At 41.3% G+C, this 22,557-nt stretch overlaps 1 protein-coding gene across 1 annotated transcript in view; it reads left to right on the top strand.

Moving 5' to 3' along the window:
- The window catches only part of TMEM154 (transmembrane protein 154), a 63,966-nt gene that overhangs the window by 20,402 nt on the left and 21,007 nt on the right, over positions 1–22,557 (top strand). The window contains exons 4-6 of the mRNA XM_090290158.1: positions 2,076–2,103; positions 3,293–3,378; positions 5,167–5,224. Coding sequence (XP_090146284.1) covers positions 2,076–2,103; positions 3,293–3,378; positions 5,167–5,224 — 172 coding nt within the window. The remainder of the gene's footprint in view (positions 1–2,075; positions 2,104–3,292; positions 3,379–5,166; positions 5,225–22,557) is intronic.

Here is a 22,557-nt window from a genome sequence, read left to right as displayed (position 1 = left end):
TGAGGGGCTGTGGAAAAGCTACATTTCCCTCCTGGTTGCAAGGGAGTAGGTGGCTATTAATAAAGAGACAGAGGCCAGGTGGAGGGGAGCCAGCAAGGCCTGATTGCTGGGGACGAGTAATTGGTCTCCCTCCTGGTTTAATGCTCTGCTCCAGTGCACTCTCCCAGATGTTTTTCTGTTGCCATGACGGCCGGGGCAGGGGTAATGGTCCTGGAGAAGGGGAGATGAGGCCACAGAAGGCTTTTCGCTCTGTTTGAATACTGATTACATGAGCTTCCAATTTGGTGCCTCTGGAGCACTTCGGTAATGGGGTTTTAAACTTTTCCATCATCTGCAGGTAGGGCTAGCTTTTGCTCACCACAAAGCCTGTGGGCATTCAGACACTAAAGAAAAATCTATGCCCTGGCCAGTGGGGCTGTGGGAACACTTGCTCCCTGAGAAATTAGCAGGGGGTTATTAAGCAGGGAAAGAGGGAGAGGGAGGAAGGAATGACACAGAGGGGCATTTTTATGGGCCACCTGTAGAGGAGGTTCAGTCTGTGTAGGGGCTTTATCTACATTAAAATCCCTCAAGGAAATAGCGTGTCAATTTTATATGAAAAATGTATATAAAATATAAGATGTACATACTCCTCTTTCCCCAAAGTTTTGAGGAGCCAGGTCTCTGCAGAAACCTTCAGACTCCCACAGGTGGGGGGAAGGGCAGAGGTCCCAACCTGCAGCCCTGGGAAGGTAAGCGGTGATGGGCTGAGGTTTACATCTGTGCCCAGCTTCCCGGGATTAGCAATGCCATTCAAGCTTGCCAAGCCACAGGAAATTACAGCGGCTCCTGGCTGCTGCCAGGAGCTCGGTTCCAGGTGCCTGCTGGGTATGTCCCTTTGCTGGGGAGCTGCATTTCTGCAGGTCGGACAAAATGAGGCCTCTGGTGGACCTCTACAAAGTGGTTTGCTTCTTAATGGTCTTCGCATCATACAAGGTGCTTCAGGCCTCCGCCCTCCTCTTGCTTGACATCACTGCCTCCTTTCTCTGCGTGCATGGATCCCCTTGCCAAACACAACAGAGTCTGAGCGGGGACATTGGGCTCTAATCCTTGTCACATGTTCATTTGGAGTCTAATCTGCATTAGAGCCATTTTGCCAACTGTTATCTGACTTTCGCCTCAACCAACAGCAGGGAAAAGCAGGCTCATTGGAAGTTTCACTGTTATGATTGTGCTAAGTCCCACACACTGGCCCTGCATTTAACCCAGGTGCTGGACAATCCATACTAGGGTCTATTAGTTTATTCAGTAAGTGAATACTGTGTGTTTACCAGGTACTGTGCTAGATGGAGGGGAGAGGAGGGCCGCTATGACAAACAAGACAGCCAGGATCCCTGCCCTTTTGGAGCTATGGTCTATTGGAAGAAACACATAAAACGAATTAAACAGATGAATCGATCAATGACAAATCATGGCAAATGCTATGAAGGCAGCAAGCAAAGGATTAAGTGAGGGAACAATGGGAAAGATGGCCTCGCTTCAGGTGGGGTTTGGGGAGGCCTCCCTGAGGAAAGTGTGTCAGCTGAGAACGGAAGTGAGGGACCCAGCCATGCAGAGAGCAGGTGCAGGAGAGTTCCAGGGGAGCTCTCAATGCAGCACCCCACATCCTGCTCAGGGACAAAGGGATGGTCACAGTGTCCGGTTTGGTGTGTCACAGGGAGATAAAAAACAATACTTTGAATGGGGACATTTTGGAGCTCAGGGCCATGGAGTGAGCCCTCTGGTAAGACCCTTCTCTTCTTCTCCTTACCGCTGGTTTTGTGTGGAGAGAACAAAGAGTGATGGGCATCTGATCTGAAGTGAGCGTTCTCAGAACTCCATTTTCTCTAAAGAAAAACATTTCACGTGGATTGGAACCTTGTTTCAATATGGCAGTTGGCACGTGTTTGACTTTGAAGTTAACAATTGTTTCTTCAAAGTACAATTTACTGAAGGCCATTTTGATCTCTTTATAAAGCAGATTTCAGCTGTTGTGGAAATAAAAACTTCTTACAGACACAAAAGCTAACATGACCTTTCTATTTATTCTCTTTTAGGTGAGCCAGGAAACGACAACCTGAAAGTGTAAGTCTCCCCACTCCCTCCAGCCCAGCTCAGTGTGGTAAGGACATAAGGGAGGGGAGCAGACTAGAGAGTCAGCTGCCTTTTCAAGAATTTTTGTTCCTTGTGGGGACCTATTGCTTCCTGGGCCCCAGGAGACAGCCCCTAGTGGCCTCCAGCCTTCAGAAGGATACCTTGTCTTCAAACCTCAATCTAGAAGGGGACCTGGGCTGAGGACTGGGACCTCTGTTCAGAAAAGAATCTTTTCCTGACCACTGCTACCAAATCCAAATGCATAGTATTTGAATATTCTGACCCTGGGTGTTTTTCAAAGACATCAGCTCATTTATTTGGATTAAAACTTTTACCACCAGGGAAGATACTTCGGCTGGTATTAAGGGAGAAGAGCCGTGGTGGAAGGGGAATGGAGGAGAGAGGAAGAAAGGTCCAAGAGAGGGGAGGAGGAGAGGGAGGGAAATAGAAGATTCAACCGGATGAGTGTTCTAGAGCGATGTCCACCTCCTCTTCCTGCCAGCTCCCCACACCCCTGGCAGCCTTTCTCAGATACTTTGCTCACTTCCTCCACAGGGTGTAATGCCTTCATAGCTGCTCAGAGCTGGTGGTCTTCCTCCCCAGGCCCACCTCCACTAACCAGGGGCTTCTTTCCCCTAACTGGGTGCTCTAAACCTCTAAACCTTGGCAAGTGAGGGCAGCAGATCTCTGAAAGCAACTGCTCCCTTTCTCCAAGACAGAAGAGGTGGGAATTGAAAGGGGAGGTGATGCAAGTAGTCTGTTGACTGTGGCTTCTTGACTTGGGGTCACTGATCAAAAACCCCAAAGAAAGGGAAGTGAAATTAAGCAAGGCAAAAATGCTAAGTGTGGCAACTCCCTGGAGGAGCCCCACAATGGTGGCAGCCTTGTGTGCTCAACTGTGTACCTTCAGGGGAGCAGAGTCTCCTGGGTACCCCTTCAGCCCACGCCCTGAGTCGTACGCCCTCCATTTTTGGATCAGTGATAGGTGAAGGTTGTTTTCCACTTTTCTTCCTATTAGAGTTTGGTACTCTTGAACAGGGTACATGCTCGGTCTACCCTGGAGTGTCAGACACTGAATCTGGTTCATCTTCCTCATGGCCAACATTCTAGGGTCCCCCACAGAAATTCAGCACACCACACATTTTTCTTCCTGTCAACAAGCTCTCTGCTCTCTTTCTAGCCCTATTTTTGAGGAAGACACACCTTCTGTTATGGAAATAGAAATGGAAGAGCTTGATAAGTGGATGAACAGCATGAATAGAAATGGTATGTGGTGACCTTGTTTTTTCTGTCCTCTCTAGGAAGAGAAGGCTACGGACGCATTATAAAAGCCCCATAAGTCCTGGAGAGTGACAGTAGGAGCCCAGGCCACGTTAGCTGTAGTGCATGAAGATAATACACTTGGGTCTGACCGTTTTTAGTCAGCTTAATTATTGCATCATTGCCAACTGTTTTTATTTGTGTACAAGTTTTGCAGATGGCCTTTTTCAAGAAGAAAGTGGTCTTTTCTCAAGGAAGGAAATCTGAGTCCACTGGAAAAAGTTAGCATCAGGCATCACCTCATATTTAGAGATTTATGATTTTAATCTGTATAGGGTTATAAACTTTATCAACTATGGTTGGCATAGATGGGAGCTGCCCATTACAACAGGCACTAGCCCTATGTGGCTATTTAAATTAAATTTTTAAAAATAAAATTTTAAATGTTATTCTCAGTCAATTTAGCCACATTTTGAACACTCAGTAGCTGCTTGTGGATAGTGGCTACTCTATTATATAGTGCAAATCTAGAGCCTTTCTGTCACCGTGGAAAGATCTATGGGACAGCATTAACATAGAGAGTAATAGATAAATATCCCCAAATAACTTAATTTCTAATTGATATCTGGCAGTAATTGTAATATATGTTCCTTTTGTTTGATTAATATTTGGACTTAAAAGTAATGACAGTTCTTTTTTTCTTTTTTACATTTCTTTAAAAATCAATAAATTATTTTAATGATCAGAGTAAATTAATAAAATCCACTATTTATATAGTCATATCATTTGTATTTGTAACATTGGTCTTTAAAAAATACCCTCGGGTCTGTCAGATTTAACAATGTACAATGTAGTTTCTCTAATCCAAAGATTTGTTATCAGAATTATTGTACCAGAGGCTCATCAGGATGAGTTTTCCAAAGGATCAGAACCACTCAACTGACTTGTACAATTCTGAACATTTTTTCATAGTCCAATACTGAGGGCAGATGGCCCCAGGGAATGTTTGAGCAAAGGGGGGCAGGTCATTGAGATAACACAGCAGGTTCATTTTGTTGTTTTAGTTCATAGAAGTAATATACATACACAGTAGAATTAGAAAAACTCAAACAAAAAGTAGAAAGAAAAGAATTGCCCCACTGAAAATGACCTTCCTTAAAATTCTGGTATATTTCATTTTGTTCCTGAGATCATTTTAATACAAAATCATGATCCTGTTCCACTCACTAAAACTTAAAATGGGGATAAAAAGCATTTCTGTTTGACACTGAAGCAGTTATTTTGACACATAGGTGATAGATCCAATAGCTCCTTATGTCCCTTAGAAATAGCAGTGGTGTAACAGGGGAGAACACGGACGACTCTAAGAAGGTTAGCCGCTCCCACTCTATCTGCTTCTTTTTGATCCTGCATCCTGATTGAAATCATTCTGCTGGCACATCAGGATCTCAGGTGAAGGCATTTTATTCCAGCATCTATCCTGAATCACACACACTGTAGCTTTTGGAGCCACGGTGCAGTTCTTCAGGGCCCGAAGGACCAAGCCATGATGAAGGGGCCTTTTCCAGCAGGGAGATAAGCACACTGAAGTCTCATATCTGTGCTATCAGCGCTTTTTCCATTCCCAGAGCCTTGCCGCCATTCATCTTTGAGCCTCTGGAACTCCCCAGTGAGGCCATGTCTGCACAAGGAACCACACAGGCTGGGGGAGTGGATTGCTCAGCTGTACGAGTTTTGTGAACAGAAAATAGAATTTCAATGGCTAACGATGCGTTTGCTTTTACTCTGTCCTAGCCGACAGTGAATGTTTACCTACTTTAAAAGAAGAAAAGGAATCAAACCACAACCCAAGGTACTTCTGATGTCTCCTATAGAGTGTGTGGGTATAGGGGGGAGGGGACTGGAGACGACAGGAGAGCACTTTTGCTCACCTTCTCTGTGCCTGTAAGTTTTATGTGACATTATACCTGGCTGCATATGTATGCAGTGTGGAGAAAAGGAAGTGTGAGTTATGGAAAATACAAAGGTACAAAGTAAAAAGTTACACTTTACTTTTAGAAATAATTTAGCATCGACGTTTTCTTGCCCTTCTAAAGTGACACTGACTGTTAAGTCGGCTTCTGCTTTAGTCAGAAAACTTTCTGATTATAACAAACTGTAGGGTTGTTTATCTTGCATAAGTAGATGTTCAGTGAGGAAAATAGGTGGAGGTGATAGTCTCAAGGAGGGTAGCTGTAAATAAGAATAAGTAATAAACCTATCAAAAAGGAAGGCAGGCAGGAAACCCCACCTGCATGGGATTGTTAAATGAGAGAAATTAAATGACAAATTTAAAAAACACCCCCTTCTACCACTAGGTGGCTCTGCTTGATAGAAAATTTTAGTGCATCAGGGCTTGGCTGTCTTAGCACTCCGCAATCTCATTTAAATTATGTTATCTTTTGTGAGGATAGAAATTAGCATGTTTGGGTGTTTTCTATAAAGAATTGTTTAGTTAAGTTGTGGGAAGTGCTAACCAGAAATAGGACTGACCATTCACCAAGTCAGGGACTTGCCCCGCAGAGCCCTGCTGTGATGTGGAAGGCGCTGACCTGTGGACAGGGTGACTCCAGATGACGAGTGAGCAGGGAACTTGACTGAGCCCATGACTGATATATTACATTTCTGTCGGAATAAACAGAGTCAACTTTCAGGGCAGGATCACTGCCATCCAATTTCTCGTCCTTCATGGTAACCAGAGGTCCTGTGCCAATCATCTTAAATGTTTCCAGAATGTAGTCACTGGTCATTGGGGTCCTTGAGGTCAGAACAGGGCAGGGACGGACTAATTATTGGAGCAGTCCCATGCTTGTCTTTTGGATCCTCATTCTGCATCTTCCCCAACACCTTACCGAAGGAGTCACCATTGCACATCAGTCCCCATATCCAAGCCCCACAATCTTACTGAGGCAAACCTCTGCTCTGATGCCAGAGACTATAGCTTACTGCAGGTATCATGTTAAAATTTATTGCTGGTTTAAAAAGGAGTCTATCTTCTTTAAATGAGATACCAGATATTAACAAGTAGATAAAAGGAAAAAATTGCTGAGGGGAATATCACAAAGGAACATTTTCCCTACATTTTTATCTTACCTAAAAATGTGTGATGATGTATGTCCAGGATAGGGCTCAGGTCACCACCAAAGCCCTAGAAATGTCTTATTACTGCATCGCTGGTGGGTACTGTCAAATGGTGTGACATGTCAGTGGTTTTCATACGCCTGTCTGTCTCTTGTTTTCTGAAATTATTGGCAACATTGAAGAAGCATACCATAAGAGAATTGTATAATGGAGAAAGCATCTTAGAAATTATGTTTTTGAAATATTACAAGATTGGTCTTAGAAATAAGCTCTAGATCATTTCTGCTTGTAAGGCAAAAAAAAAAAAGGCTTAATTTATTTAGAGAGCTGCTTTATGCTAAATTATTGTTTGTAAGGGAATATGTACATTCCTCTGTTGGTCCTCAACTACCTGGCTTTAATTCACAGGATGATGGTCAATCCTTCACCTCATTTCTTCTCTATGAAGCTGGCATCAGAGCTAGGGAACAGAGTGCCAAGTCTCAAGTCTTACACCATGGGCACTTGCTGGTTACTTCCAAGGACATTACAATATTGCAAAGCAAATTTTATTTTTATTCAGTAGAAACTAAGAGAAGGACAAAGCACTTAGAACAGAACCTGGCATAAAATAAACTCACAATAAGTATTGGTTATTACTATTAATAAATTTAAGTTGAGGTGCACAACCTCACTGTTTTTTGAGCTAATGAGACTGCCTTAAGGCCCATCTGTATTGTTGGCTGGGATGTTATTTTTGCACCTGGTTTTACCCAGTGACTTCTTTTTGAATCTTGCCAATCTTGGGAAATCAGGAATTTGTCTGATCTTCTGGGAATGATCTGGAGGTTTTTTATTTCTCTCCATTACAAGCATAGGCCCATTAATGTTGGTAATTTCTTAATAGTCCTCTTAGCACTATGGAGTTTTTCAGAGAATGTGCCTTTATAGTATAGTATAGTTTGGATTAATTTATAGTTTGGATGGCTTTTATTTTCTGTTGTGATTTAACTTACATTTCTTTCTCCTATGACTGTCTTAATTACATTGATAATTGGGGAAACTTTTACTGGATTTGGTTACCACCCTACACTCAATGCACCAAATGTGTGCAAAGTCTTCAGCCATTTCTTGTTATGGTTCATAATCTCAGGTCTTTCAGAATTTTGAATATCTAATCTAGGACAGAAATAAGGTTTGTTCTTTTCTCTAAAACCGTGTGACTCCTAAGAGATAAAGGTGGAGGGTGCACTGGTCATTGGACTTAGAATCAGAACATTAGTTTTAAGACCTGACTTGAATGGTCATTTGTTCCATATGTTAAAACAAGTCACTTTACACTCTGAACTTCAGTTTCCTCATCTTGAAAAATGGGAATAATATACCTGTTCACTCAGTTTTGTGGGATCGTAAGAGAGAAAAACACCACTTTGTAAGTCTTAAACCACCATGCAAATGAAACTAATTCTTTTATGCTCTGGCAACAGTTTTCTCTCTTTCCCCAACTTTTTTTTTTTTTTTTTTTTTTGAGACTATATTTTAGAGCAGTTTAGGTTCACAGCAAAATGGAGTGGAAAGTACAGAGATTTCCCATATAGCCCTGCCCCCACACCTGCACAGACTCTCCCACTAGTGACAACCCCCACCAGAGTGGTACATTTGCTGCAAGCAGTCAACCTGCATTGACATATCATTACCCTCAAAGTTCCCCTTTGGCCCCTACCCATGTGAGTCGCTTTCCTCTACCCATTTAAGCAGCATACAGGTGGCTCAAATGCTTCCAAAGGACGTAACAGTCCCTGAGGACTGAACTTAGTGTAAAGCACACTTCCCCATCCTCCTGCTGGTTAAGACTCCCAGAATCTACTTACAGGGCCCAGCCCTTCTTGATGCTAGGAAATCACCTGATAGGGAAGCTCTGTTATACATAGTCTGTTGTGCTTTTGGGGAAAAGGAGTCAATCCGGTCACCACCCTACACTTCATGGACCACCTTGTGTGCAGAAACTTCAACCCTTCAAACTTCTCTTGTGAGGGTGCATTGTCTCAGGTCTTCCAGAACTTTCTCCACCAACCCCATCGGCCAGCCCTATTCTCAGTGAGGGGACATTTTTCCTTGAGCTGTGAAATGTAAACTTTTGCCTAAGATTTAAATAAGGGCCCAAGATGTACAAAGTGCTATAGGAACTATATGTGATGGTTTTCATGTTTTTAAAAAACCAAGAGGAAAAGACAAAGGAATCATAGGGGAGAAGGAGTTCTATATTCTTATTTCTCACATTAACATTTTTCTCTGTAATTCACACCTGTATGTGCCAGGCATTGTCTGAGGTCCTGGGAACACTGTCAGTGGAATAGTGTCCAAGGGGTGGGGCAGAGCAGTGGGAGATGCCTGTCTGCCTTAGAGCTGAAGAGAATTTCATCACTGACATTGTTAAGCATTGCCAGCCCATGGTGATAACAAAACAAACAAACAACAAAAGCCAGGCTGACCAAGTTGGTTTTATTAGTGTTTAATTTCTCTGTAAAGAATGCACTCCCTCGTTGTCTACCCTTACCCTCACAACTCCTTCCAAAATGTCACTAGAGAGTGATAAAAGCAAGAACAGGTAGAGTCCTTTTTTTTTTTTTAAGTATATTTTATTATGTTGTTGCAGTAGTTCCAATTTTTTCCCCTTTGCTCCCCTCTGCCCAGTACCCTCTCCCTCCAGCACTCCCATCCCCCCTTAGTTCATGTCCATGGGTCACATATACAAAGTCCTTGGCTTTACCCTTTCCTATGTTATTCTTAACATCCCCCTGTCTATTTTGTGCCAACCAATTATGCTTCTTAATCCCTGCACCATTTCCCCATTTCTCTCCCTTCCTCCTCCCAGCTGACAACCCTCCAAATGATCCCCATACCTATGATTCTGTTCCTATTCTGGTTTGCTTAGTTGGATTTTGTTTTCATTTTTTAGATTCAGTTGTTGATAGTTGTGAGTTTGTTGTCATCCTAGTGTTCATAGTTTTGATCTTCTTTTTCTTAAGTAAGTCCCTTTGACATTTCATATAATAATGGCTTGGTGATGATGAACTCCTTTAGCTTTACCTTGTCTGGGAAGCACTTCATCTGCCCTTCCATTCTAAATGACAGCTTTTCTGGATAGAGTAATCTTGGTTTTAGGTCCTTGCTTTTCATCACATTGAATACTGCTTGCCAGTCCCTTCTTGCTTGCAAAGTGTCTTTTGAGAAATCAGCTGACAGTCTTATAGGTGCCCCTTTGTAGGCAACTCTCCGCTTCTTTCTTGCTGCTTTTAGGATTCTATCTTTATCTTTCACCTTTGCATTTTAATCATGATGTGTCTTGGTATAGTCCTCTCTGGGTCCAGCTCGCCCAGGACCCTCCATGCTTCCTGGACTTGTATGTCTATTTCCTTCACAAAATTTGGGGAGTTTTTCTCCATTATATTTTCACATAAGTTTTCAATTTCTTGCTCTTCCTCTTCTCCTACGGGCATCCGCATGATTTGGATCTTGGCACATTCAAAGTTGTCCCAGAGGTTCCCAAGCCTCTTCTCATTTTTTTCAATTCTTGTTTTCTCATTCTGTACTGGTCGACTCTTTTTTTCTTCCTTGTGTTCCAAATCATTGATTTGAACCCCAGTTTCTGTCCTTTCACCATTGGTTTTGTGTGGATTTTCCTTTGTTTTACTTGGCATAGCCTTCACTTCTTCCCTTATGCGTTTGCCTTACTCAAGCATATCTGTCAAGCCTGTGAGCATCTTTATCACCAGTGTTTGGAATTCTGCATCTGTTAGGTTGGCTGTCTCCTCGTCACTTAGATCTCCCACTGGAACCTTGATCTGTTCCCCCTTTTGGAACATATTTCTCTGTCTCCTCATCTTGATAGGCTCCTGTGTTTGTTTGCCTCTGTGTCTTAGGTAGAGCTGTCGCTCCTGTTACATTATGAGGGGTGGAACCTTAGGTATTCGTCAGTACAGGGCGATCCCTTTCACCACGTTGTGGCTCTGTATGTGGGGGAAGGGTTCAAGAGGGAACAATGCCGCTTACCCAGCACTTGCCTCTTTTCCAGGCACTTCTCCCACTTCCATATGGGACTGGTACCTTTCCAGCTGTTGCCCTGGCTATGGTTCCCAGAGTGGGTGCTTCTGTGGATGTTCTAGGACCATGGGGGCCCTTTAAACAAGCAGACTCTGCTGAGAGATCGGCAGTTTCTGCCTCCACCCCAGCCCCCACTGGTTTACACAGTCAGAAGCAATGACGCTTGATTTTCCCCAGTGCTAGGACCATGAGCTTCGAGGTCTGGTCAGGAGCTAGGAACATTCCCCAGGTGTCCCTCCTGGCTTTTTAATACATGTAACTGTGCTTTTCACTGGCCTGCTGCTGCTGCTGCCACTGCTGCCACCACCACCACACCACATCCTCTCCATCCCGGCTCCGCCGTTCCTACCTGTCCGGATGAGTACTTCTTTATATCTTTGTTTGTTGGACTTCCATGCAGTTTGATTTTCTGAAACTTCTGGTTGTTTCTAGTTTTGAGATAGTTGTATTCTTTCTTAGTTGTGGAGGGAGATGCAGCGTGTCTGTCTATGCCTTCATCTTGGCCAGAAGTCCACGGCAGAGTCCTTTTTATTATGGTGCTTATGGGCTGGCCAGCCTCTTCCTTCTTCCTGAGGCCTTTATAGTTAGACGGTTTCCTGAAAGCTTGGTGTTTTTATCTCTGTAAGCTTAGGTGAACAACCACAGAAAATTAATTGCAAATATTAGCCAAGTGCCCATCTTCTTTTCCTTTATGCCTGCTGGACACAGTGATGATTTTATACTGAGTGACAGCACTGGGAAAGATTAGGGGGAAAATTAGATTAGGTTCCATCCAAGTGGATTTATAAATTGATAAGTACAGTAATAACAACAATAAGACATTTCTATAGCATTTTCTATATGCTCATTTTCTAGGTACTATTACCTAGAAATTTAACTAAGAGAATGTAAGGAACCATATACCTGTTCTAATTTTGGAATAACTCTATTGTTTATTGTATTGATCCATGTCTGAGCTCAATGAATCACTGCCCTGACCAGTGTGGCTCAATGGGTTGGGTGTTGTGCCTCAAAAGCAAAGGGTTGCAGGTGTGATTTCGGATCAGGGCACATGCCTAGGCTGCCGGTTCAGTACCTGGTCAGGGCATATGCAGGAGGCACCTGATCAATGTTCCTCTCTCTCTCTTTCTCCTTCTATTTCCCTCTCTCGAGGAATAAATAAATAAAATCTTTTTTTAAAAAATGAATCACTTCAGTATTTTTCAGGAAAATCCAGGTTCATTTAATAGATTATGTTTTGAATATATTCTTATTTCTACCTTTCTCTTCATCTTTTTTTTTTTTTGAGAAAGTACAATTGTTGATGTAGTTTTCCAAAATATATTTATTGAGCACCTATTAAGTGTCTGACACTGTCTACATCATGCCAAGACAACCACTTAAAAAAATGAAATAATTCTTCTCAGGAAACCTGAAACTCACAGAGGTTGACTGACTTGTCTAAATTTATACAATCAGTTATGATAAAGGTTAATCTAGAGAAAAGTTTCTTTTAAAACTGTGTTTTTCATTTTGTTTTTTAAAATTAGTTAAAATAAAAGAGATACTCCATAAATTAAAGGACAGTTTTGAGACAAGCAAACAAAAACAAAAACCAGCAGCCAGAAAGCGGTGATGCCTTCATCATCCAGTGCAGCTGCCGACAAGACCTGAACCAGGCACTGCAAGGAAACAGTTGTTTTGTATTAACTGTTTTGGCCTCTCCACTCAAGTAAATCTCTGTGGCCTCTTCCAACTATTTTCTTTCTTTGTGAGTTTCTTCCCTCTCTTCTTCTCTAGTTCCTCAGAAGTCATTAATAAATTGAGGAGTATTGAGTATTAAGTGTAGTAAGTGCCAACTGGATTCCCTCAAATCTAAGCTAAGTATTATGAGGGATACAAAGTAACAGTTTATAATTCTATAAGGATAACCTCAAGTAACATTGTTAAAACACAGGTGTGGGGGGGAGGAGATGTACTGAATATAATAAACTACAATATTGTTTAAAGAGTGGCCCAGATAATGTCTACACTATGGGCATGATCTATGTGTCTTGGACTAATTCTAGGCCTGACACTGATGTTAGCCAGATGTGTGACCTCTGTAATTTCACCTGGGCCAGGCCTCTTTCGGGAAGGAGAAGGGACGTTATATTGATGCAGAGAAAGGGAGCACAATCTAATTGTTGTGTGACTTTGTGCTAAACTGAAAATCTCACTCTCCAAAAACCAAGTTAGAGAGCATCACACCTCCAGAAAGACTTAGCATAGGTTCATTGCCATCTTCTGAGCAAGGGATCATTAACTGCGGTCACAAAGCGGGATTATTTCAAGATAAACTGGTTGGGAGAACAAAGATGGCTTATCTGACCCTGACTGAAACCAAGGGGCAATTATGAAACAAGGTGTCAGAGTGGCACCTGTCCTCATTTAACTGGTAGCATGTCTGTTAGTGCTTTCTTAAAAGTGATAAGGTGGTGCTTTTAAATCAATTTGTTTCCAGTTTGTAGGCCTGTTACTACACAGGCTTTTGGGAAAGCTGACCCATATTCTTGAAGTACCTATGTAACACTCCAAGAAAAATTGCTCACTAATGCCGCTATCATAAGTAAGTTACTAAGACCTTACGAATTAACATCAAGGCAAGCAGGAGAGGTTTGAAACAAGATCGCTTATTTTATGTGTTGCAGTTCTGTGGCAGTTTGCCAAGATATTGTTAACAGGGAACTCTAGAATTTGCCAGGGTTAAAAACATCTGGGCTTATTTGATTATTTCGCAGAGATGATAAATAGCCGCAAAGACAGCAGGAAGCACGTCTTAACTACCTAAAGCAGCAAGCATGAGCGAGCTTGCCACCAGCCTCAGATGGTAGGCCAGATCCCAGGTTGCTGACTTATTAACAGGCCTCATGGCCATTGAACCACCAGCGAAAGTTTGCATGTGAGTTGCAACACTGGGAATGACACAATGTCCCACAGCTGAAGCAACTTGTCCCACATTGGGACTGTCCCCTGTGTGGCGGTGTCTGTCACGCTGCTCAGGTCTACAGAACTATAGCAGGAGGCGCTATGTGTGAGCTCATTTGTTCTTTGGTGCTTTAAGTAAATGATCTGTGGGTGGCAGGTGGACAGTGTCACATACTCAGCCTTCAAATTGCTTGTAGGGTGTTCTGAACAAACCACAGTTAAGTACATTGTGCTCAGAAATGGAAAGTTTGTTTTGGAAGATGGGTTGTTGTTTTTTTTTTTTTAATAATTTATTTATTTGTTTATTTATTTTATTTTTAGAGAGAGGGGAAAGGAGAAAGAGAGGGAGAGAAATACCACTGTGTGGTTGCCTCTTACTCACGCCCCCAACTGGGGGCCTGACATGCAACCTAGTCATGTGCCCTGACTGGGAATCGAACCAGCGACACTTAACTTGCAGGCCAACGCCCAATCCACTGAGCTACAGCAGCCAGGGCTCGGAAGGTGGTTTTTTAAAAAGCCTTTGGATATTTGAAGCAATGTTCCAGCTCCTGTTTAACAGACAAATATTTGCTAGTGCAGAATCTTCAAAATAAGATTGTGTGTGTATGTCAGGCCTGGGGCATAGTGCTTTATCTACTTTTTCTCATTTATTCTTTACAACAACCCTGTAAGGTACATGGTATCATTATGCATGTTTTGCAGATTAGCTGTGAACAGAAAACTGAGCTAAGAAAGGTCACACAGCAAGGAAGTGGCTGAGCCCTGATTCAAGCTCTGGTCACCTGACCCTGTGTTCTATCTACTAGGCTAACAAAGTTACTGTTGGCAAATACTAGCATTAGTACTACCATAAAAGCAACACAAGATATGAAATGTCCAGGCATAAATGTAACCAAAAATGTACGGGGTAATATAAAAAGGAATTGTTCAGATTTTAATTGAGGGACATAAAAGGGTTAAACAAATGATGAGAGGCATACTGTGTTCCTGAATGAAAGAGTTAACAATATAAAAATTATTTTAAATTAAACCCAGCCTCTTAAATATCCCAATGAACATTTAATCTGGAGGAATCACTGTGCATAAACAGCCAGGACAATTCTAAAAGGAGGAAAAAGACAGGGGGCAGAGACTGGGATTTGCAGGGAACATGCTCCAATAATTAAAGTTTTGTACACCCAGAACCAAATAAGAATTACTAATGGAATAGAATTGGATAATAATTTTTTTAAAAAGCCTCAAGTGTATGTAAACCTTTAATATGTTATAAATATAGCATTTCATAGCAAGTGGATTATTCAATAAATAGTCTTGAGGCAACTGACTTTTGAGGGGTGTATTTAGAACTCTACCTCACACTTTAGATTTAAATAAACCCCAGATAAATGTAAACATTAAAAATAAAGAAAAATCCAGAAAGATATAGGTAAATATTATAACTTTAAGGTGGGGACTCGTTTGAAAGCATGACACACAGTCAGAAAACATATCAGAAAATTATAGCCTTAACTACATTAAAAACTCAAATTTTCTGTAATTCAAACACCACAATATATAAAATTAGAAATAAAATGACAAACTCGAGGACATATATGATAACAAAAATATTATTAATACACAAACCAATAGAAAAGATAATTGTCCCATTTTAAATATGAGCAAACTATCAATAAGTAATTCAGAAAGTGAAAAAATTAAAATTACCAACAGAGCTTTGAAAAAGTGTTTATTCTTCCTCGTAATAAAAAAAATTTGAAAAGTAAAGGTAAATACTATAATATTTTAGCTTATAAGATTTGCAAAAAAACTTAAAATAATAATATTGAATATTGGAGAATGGATATTTCCCTAAAGTAAAGTGTTGGGAGAAGGTAAATTGTACATAATTTTTAAGGAAGGGGTAATTTGACAGCAAGCTGGTCAAGCTTTAAAATTTTGTACATTTTAACCTAATAATTCCTCATCTAGATATTTATGCAAGGGTTAATACTTGGAAATGTGCAGCAATTTTATAATATAAAAACTAAAAATTGTAAATAGCCTAAATGTTTAACAATAAAGATATGGATTAAAAATTTTTTCTTGGTCTAGAGAGATAATAAAATTCTCTGTAGCCACTGAAAACATATTTTGTATTAGTAGGAAAGATGTCTACATGTGAGTCAGAGTGAGTAAAGCGTATTACTGCACAATATGCATAATATCCCATTTCTGTACGAAAAGAATATATGTCATTATACAGAAAAAGTTTGGAAGAGTAAATAGCAAAATATTAACTGTAGTGAGATTGTTAATATTCTTTTTTAAAGTGATTTTTTAAAAGATTGTATTTATTTTTTAGAGAGAGGGGAAGAGAGAGAGAAAGAGAAGGAGAAAAACATCAATTGGTTTCCTCTCACATGCCCCCAACTGGGGACCTGGCATGTGCCCTGACTGGGAATCAAAACTGTGACCTTTAGGTTTGCAGGCCGGCGCTCAACCCACTGAGCCACACCAGCCAGGGAAAGATTGTTCATATCCTTGCTTTGCTTATTTGTATGTTCTGTTTTTCAACAATGAATATGGACTGATGTTATTTAATTAATTTAAAAAATTACTTCTATTATAACTGCTGGACACAGATCAGTGTTGTGGACAAAAGAAACATCGTGCTCATTCCTGTTCAGTTTTGTCATATACTTGGCTTAAAGGAGCAGAATTTCAAGGTAAAACCACAAAAATAAAACATGCAGTGCAGAGCCTTCTGCTTTGTAGAGATGAACTCTGGATCTTAGAAATATTATCTTGCAACCACCCAATTTCCAAGAAATGAAACCTCCTTGTCAAGTTTAAGAGTTGTTCAGAGTGACTTAAGTGAAGTGGGTTGTTACATCTACTCTTCAGGTTAAAAAAAAAATGTGTCTTGATTTTCAATTAGGTTCCCATTTTAAGTAAGTTTTGCTACAGAAGTTGTCCTTTGGACAATGTCTGTCTTCCCCTTTCCCGCTGTTTGTCCCTCCTTATCACAGCTTCTTCCCCGTCTTCATAACACAAACACACACACAGAGACATGCACACACTGCTCCCCTCCTTTTTTCGCAAATCTACCCATCTGTACCTCCCCGGTTGCTTCAGAGTCCTTTTTGGAAGCACGTGGGGTTCCCCTGAGCAGGAGAGCACTGAAGTAGGAGTCAGAAGAACAGAGTCCATGGCAGACTAGACATGCCTATGAGCTACAGAGACCCCAGGTGGTGTTGATTATTATCATTCAGGCACTTTCCTGGAGACAGAGGTCACTTCCAGTAGAGAAGTGCTGGGATTTGAGTGGAGGAGCAGCAAACCGAGAAGAGACACAGAGGAAAGGTCGAGTGGCTTGCTTTCCAGGAAACTTGGGTGGTGGCATGGTCTTGCTGGGAAAAAGCTGCAGGGCCAGATTGTGGCAAAGAGAGCCAAGTTAGAAACAAAAGCACGAGTTAACCAGCCAGCACGGTTGTATCCAAAAACTATGTCTATAATTTATGTCTACTCACACCCCAGGATGCCTGGTGATTGGATTCTACATGACACCGAGAAGGCATCTCCACATCCTGTGGCGATGAACAAAATGGGCTTTTGAAAACCTGCCAGGATCACAATCTCTTCAGGGAAAGCAACACATGGAAATTTTTTTAAAGGGGGGCGGGGGAAGGCAATTTGGTATTTATTCATAGAGAATGGGATTAGATTTAATTAAAGGGGGGAACCCTCGGCTCCATCTGGTTCGCTCCACATTGGCCCTAGGAAAGGATATTAGAACAACAGGGATTATTTCTTGGCCTTCATGGATTTTCTTCTCAGGGATCAAATATAAAATCCAAATAGCCCTTTGTTTTGGAAATTTTAAACTGGACGCTGTTGGCTTCCTGACTGTTTATGTTCTCTTGATTCACCTCTATAGTGGAGTGGCCAGTTCTCAGTAGCTTCTTGGAAATACACTATTGTTCTGTTTTTTACAGTGACAATGAATCCTAAAACTGGATGGTACTCATGTTTTCCAAGAGAAGCAACCCCGGAGGGAGCCCGAAGGGCCTGCCAGTGAGGATGAAGAGGATACAAATTTAATTAATTTCAAATCAACATAGACCCAAGAATCCACTGTTTCTTCCAACGCCCACTCTTCCTAACGATGGCATCACCTGCGCTTGGAAGAATGCACTATTGAGAAGTCCAAGGAAGGGGCCTGGCCGACATCCATCGCTGAGGGTGGAGGAGCCCCTCTGACACATTCGCGCCTAATCCAAGGGTGTTCCCTCCCCTCGCCAAGTGGGCAACCTCTCCCTGACCCATTCACTCAGGCCAAGCTCTCTGCTCTCCACGTCCTTGATACCTTTCTGCTTCATTCCTCAGGGTTTAAATCAGAAAGCTGTTTTATCTATGGTTTCCTTCTGGGTCACATTGTTACCTAATTAGCTTCGGATAATTTCCTCTGATTAGTCAAGTGCTTTGATAGGTCACCTGCGTTTTGCACAAACTTTTCTCAAGGTGAGTCAAACAATGCAAGTGTTTCACTGTATATACCATACCAGAAGCTTGATAAGCTCCTTTCTGCCAGCAAGGAAGACTCAGTGAGAGTCCACAGTCCTGAGGAGATGTTGTTGGACCCCGGTTGGCCAGATCCAGTTACTCTTGGGAACTTCTCAGACGAAGAGGAATCTCCAATGAAAGAGCAAACGTTTTCTTTCTCAGCCAAAATCAGCTACTTGTTCCGGTTTCCCCAAAGCTCATTCTTGTTCTCACTACAGCTCCCTTGCATGTATATGGGTAGGGAGTGTGCGTAGGTGGGGTCATCTGTCACCCTTATATGTTTCTGAGATCTTTAAGGTCACCTGTAACAAAATGGGAACAGGAAATATCTGTGCCTGTGGCAGATGTCACTTACTGCACTCAGTAATCTTTCCTGCAAAGTTGGGACAAGCCTCGTGTCTTCCTCAACACAGATATCAACCAATCAGAGATGACATTCTGTGTGACTTCTATGTGATCTGTGTTGACATCCTTGTTCTAGAAGCAAGGGCGCAACATGCAGAAGGGACTGTTTATCACTCCCACTCACATAAAATCAATCTCCATTTAATTCTTGATTTTCAAATTCTGACCTTTAAAGCAATCTAGCAACTGGGGAGTCCTCAGGTCTTCTACGACACCCGATATTTTATTCCAGAAAAGAAACAAAGAATAAAAGCTTTATTTCTTGTACTCCTCACATACAAACTGAGGGGAGAGGAGGTTTACCAAACATTTGCTGCTGAATTTTGGATCTTGTCTTGTGTTTGAAAGGCTACCTTTAATGTGTAACAAAAACTGGCCCCTCCTCCCTTTCTGAATCCAGTTAATAGTACTTGCCTATGAACTATGAACTATGCTCATAGGTTTAAATGCAGGGTCCTGAATCAGGGAGGTCTTTCCTCACAGTGAAAGGTAGAACTGTCTGGTTGTTTACCACGGCCATTATGCAATCCTACACTGCATAGAGCTTTGGCAAAGGACACCTTCATGATCTCCAACTTCAACAGATATATTTGTCATATTCTCTTTGGGACATTTTAATACATCAATTTTGTTTCCACTGCTGTTGTACATATTCATATTCAACTTGTGGTCCACAGTCACTCTCAGATATTTATGCCAAAATTGCGACTTTCTGAATCACCATTCTGCCTAGTTGGTTACTTAAAGTATATTTTTCATCAATGTTTGGCTCTCAGAAGAGTCTCAGTTCTGTCTCTCTCTAGGTAGCAAAGATTTTTGCTGAATAATTTGGCCTGTAAACTTCACCCAAGCCAATCAAATAATGGACTTTAGAAGTTCTGAGATGTTTAAAAGTCTTGAATCTCATTTGATGAAGCAATATTTTATATGATAAAAATATTCTCATTCAGTATTTAAAATAACTTCAAATTCCAGAAGAAGCTTCACTTCAGCAACAAACCATTGAATTTATAACTGGAAAATGCACTAACTTCTATAATTGCACCGTGTACAAGGCACTTCTTAAAATTATAGGTAATTCTGGCAAGATGTATGAAGTTAGTGTGGGTCAAAACAGTTAAGGGTCACTTCTAGGATCTTGTTTTTTTTTTTTTACTATCATCCAATCAGTAGGCATCACAGATTTATGATAATTAAAAAAAATTTTTTAAACCCAAACTTAATTTTATGTTTCAGATTATTGTTAGTAAAAATCTCATTAATTTGTCTGAGCAAAATCTGACTTTAAAATATTTTAAAAATATGTATTTTATTGCATTTTTGTATATGTTAAGCACACTAGGCTAACAACATTGCCTAGCTGAACTCCTCAGGAAACTTGTTTTAATAAGTATGTAAAAATAACTATCTTAACTCAGCGATGATAAGATAGTGATGTTCTCTTTGGGAAGGTCACTGTCATCTGAACATGAGCACACAGCATGAATCCACCTTGATATCCATGGAGTGACAGATGCTTCTGCTGACACCCTTTCAGCTCTAGCAATGTAAATAGGTTCTTTAAAAAATATTTTGTCTCTTATTTTGGTGGTTTATCAATTTTCACTTGCTCTGAAAAGAAGGCCCTGTATTGAGTAAACATAAAATATAGACTCTAATGTCAACTTCTGTCAGAATTAGTACACATTCTGAATAGAGTGAAGTAATAAGACATGGTTTCACACAGGGAAGGCACTGCTAAAATTCACAGTGTGAGTAAACGATTGAAATTTAAAATTTTAAAAATGTACACATGATCTTTTTTTCACACTGAGAAGATACTTAGGATAAATTCTGGACTTGCTCATGTGCCCAGCACGTTGGTGCTGGCTGTTGGATGGGACCCCAGTGGGTCTGTGGGCCAGGGATCTTTGTACCTATTACCCAGGTCTCTCTGTGGTCTTCTTGCACTTCCGCACAGCATGGTAGCTGGGTTCCAACAGCAAGTATCCAAAGAAAACCAAGTGGGGAAGTACATGGAATTTTTGTGAGCTAGATTCAGAAGTTGCGTACAGTCACTTCCAGCATATTCTGTTGGACAGTCACAAAGCTCAAGGGGGAGAAGACATAAATCCCACCATTCAATGGGAGGGGCATCAAGGTCACACTGTGAGAAGAGCAAGTGGGCAAGGAGATATGTTATAATCTCATTGGAAAATATAATGTGTCAAAATTGGTGTGGCCCCATGCAGTATGGAGGAACTATATGAATCAATCTTGCATCACGTGTCCGTAGGAATATTTGACCTCCCTGGAGTCCAGTGACTGCATGGCTCTCTTTGACCTGGACATGCATCCCTGGTCCAATAATTTTTGGTAGGTGGTAGAATTGGTTTCACCCTCTACATGAGGCATGATCCATGGCACAGATAACACTGTGGGTGCATCAGACACATAGAAATCTATGGCTACTCAGTACATAAGGTTATAATGGGAACAGATAGAGTCTGGGCACCTTGAGGGCAGGGGTGAAAAAGTCTTAGAACCTCTGTATCCTGAACAGTGTTTGGCACCACAAGATGCTCAATGATCATAGAAAAATCAATCCCCTGCTGAGTTAGGAGTCACTGTATTACTTTGACTCAAGTATCTAATTAGTCTTCATTGTCAGTGAGAGCAGGACCCAAGTAGAGAATTGTTCGTTTCCATCACCATTTTCTCCCCAAGTTTCCCATTTTAATTATGTTTTTCTCACCTTCCATCTAATGGATTCTGACACTGTTTTTTATCCTTATTTGAAATTATCCAATTGTATGTGCATTTTATTTTTAGCTACCTTAAATCCAACCTGGAAGGACACAGGGAACAACATAATTGAACTAACAAGCAGGTGGAGGTGGAGGTGATAAAGTGGTCCTGATCTGGAGGATGAAGGAACCCCTGGGAAGGCACCCAGCTGACCGTTAAAGCTCTCCCAGCAGCACTTTCTGACTCAGCTCTGAGCTTCTCTTCTTTGTTCTTCGGAGAGTCCCTGGAGAAAAGAAATACAAGTTTTATTTTTAAAAAAAGTGTTAGTCATCTATTCTAGGTGATGATACAAGCACAAGATACAAATTGTTTCTTTTCTGGGCAGGAAATTTCTCCATCTTCTAACGTACAAGTGGTGACTGCTGACTTTGTCTCCCATGTGACTGTGCCTTTCTGTGCATAGCCCACCTGTGACATTCCAGATGGGCCTCCTTTCTCCCTTTCTGCTCCTAATGCCCAACCTTCTGCCTTCAAGGATAGATAGATCTGGTGAGGCAGCCACATGCATTCATGTCAAGATTTGTTTTCTGAGTGGGGCTGGAGCAGAAGCAAGGGGAGCCAGTGGGCTGGGGGGAGTGGGAAGAATATGAGAAAAAGTTCATAGGGAGTTCTCTGCTAAAACAGGAGAAACCAAGATTAGTTGTGAAGACCAAAGGGCCAGGAGAGGAGTCAAAATCTGAGATACAGTATTCCCTCACTTATCGCGGGTATTACATTCTAGACCCCCCGCCCCCGCCCCCGTGATAGATGAAAATCCGCAAAGTAGGAACTTTACATTTATTTTAGTATTTATATATATTTTAAGGCTTTATAAACCCTTCCCACACACTTACAAACTGTTCCCAGTCCCTTATTAACCTTTCCCACTCCCTTATTAACATTTTCCACACTTTTATAAACACTACTTATGTTCTTAAACTTATTCTACACTCTTAAACCTATGTAACTTTAACAACATACTTATCCAGTACCGCGAAATCCCACAATATAGCAAAAAATTTACGATAAATAATTAAATATAATACTTTAAAAATCCCGCGATACAGTGAGGTCGCGATAAGTGAACTGCGATATAGAGAGGGACTACTGTATTATACAAAATAGAGGCAGGAGTTAGACAAGAGCAGACTAGAGAGTGCTGGAAGTGAAGTGAGGAGGGTTCTGGTGATTTCCACGGTGGAGCTGAGCGATCCAAAGCCTGGCTCTGTTGGCCACTGGATGCGCCAGGGAGTAGTGGTCCACTTGGCCTAATGGTGGAATGGGGGAAGGACACTGGATAACTAATACCTTCCCTTTGTC

This window comes from Furipterus horrens, unplaced genomic scaffold (genome assembly GCF_987537825.1).
Source record: "Furipterus horrens unplaced genomic scaffold, mFurHor1.1.pri manual_scaffold_10, whole genome shotgun sequence".
Taxonomy (NCBI): Eukaryota; Metazoa; Chordata; class Mammalia; order Chiroptera; family Furipteridae; genus Furipterus; species Furipterus horrens.
The sequence above is the reverse complement of the archived record's forward strand: the minus strand, read 5'-3'. Positions and strand labels throughout refer to the sequence as shown.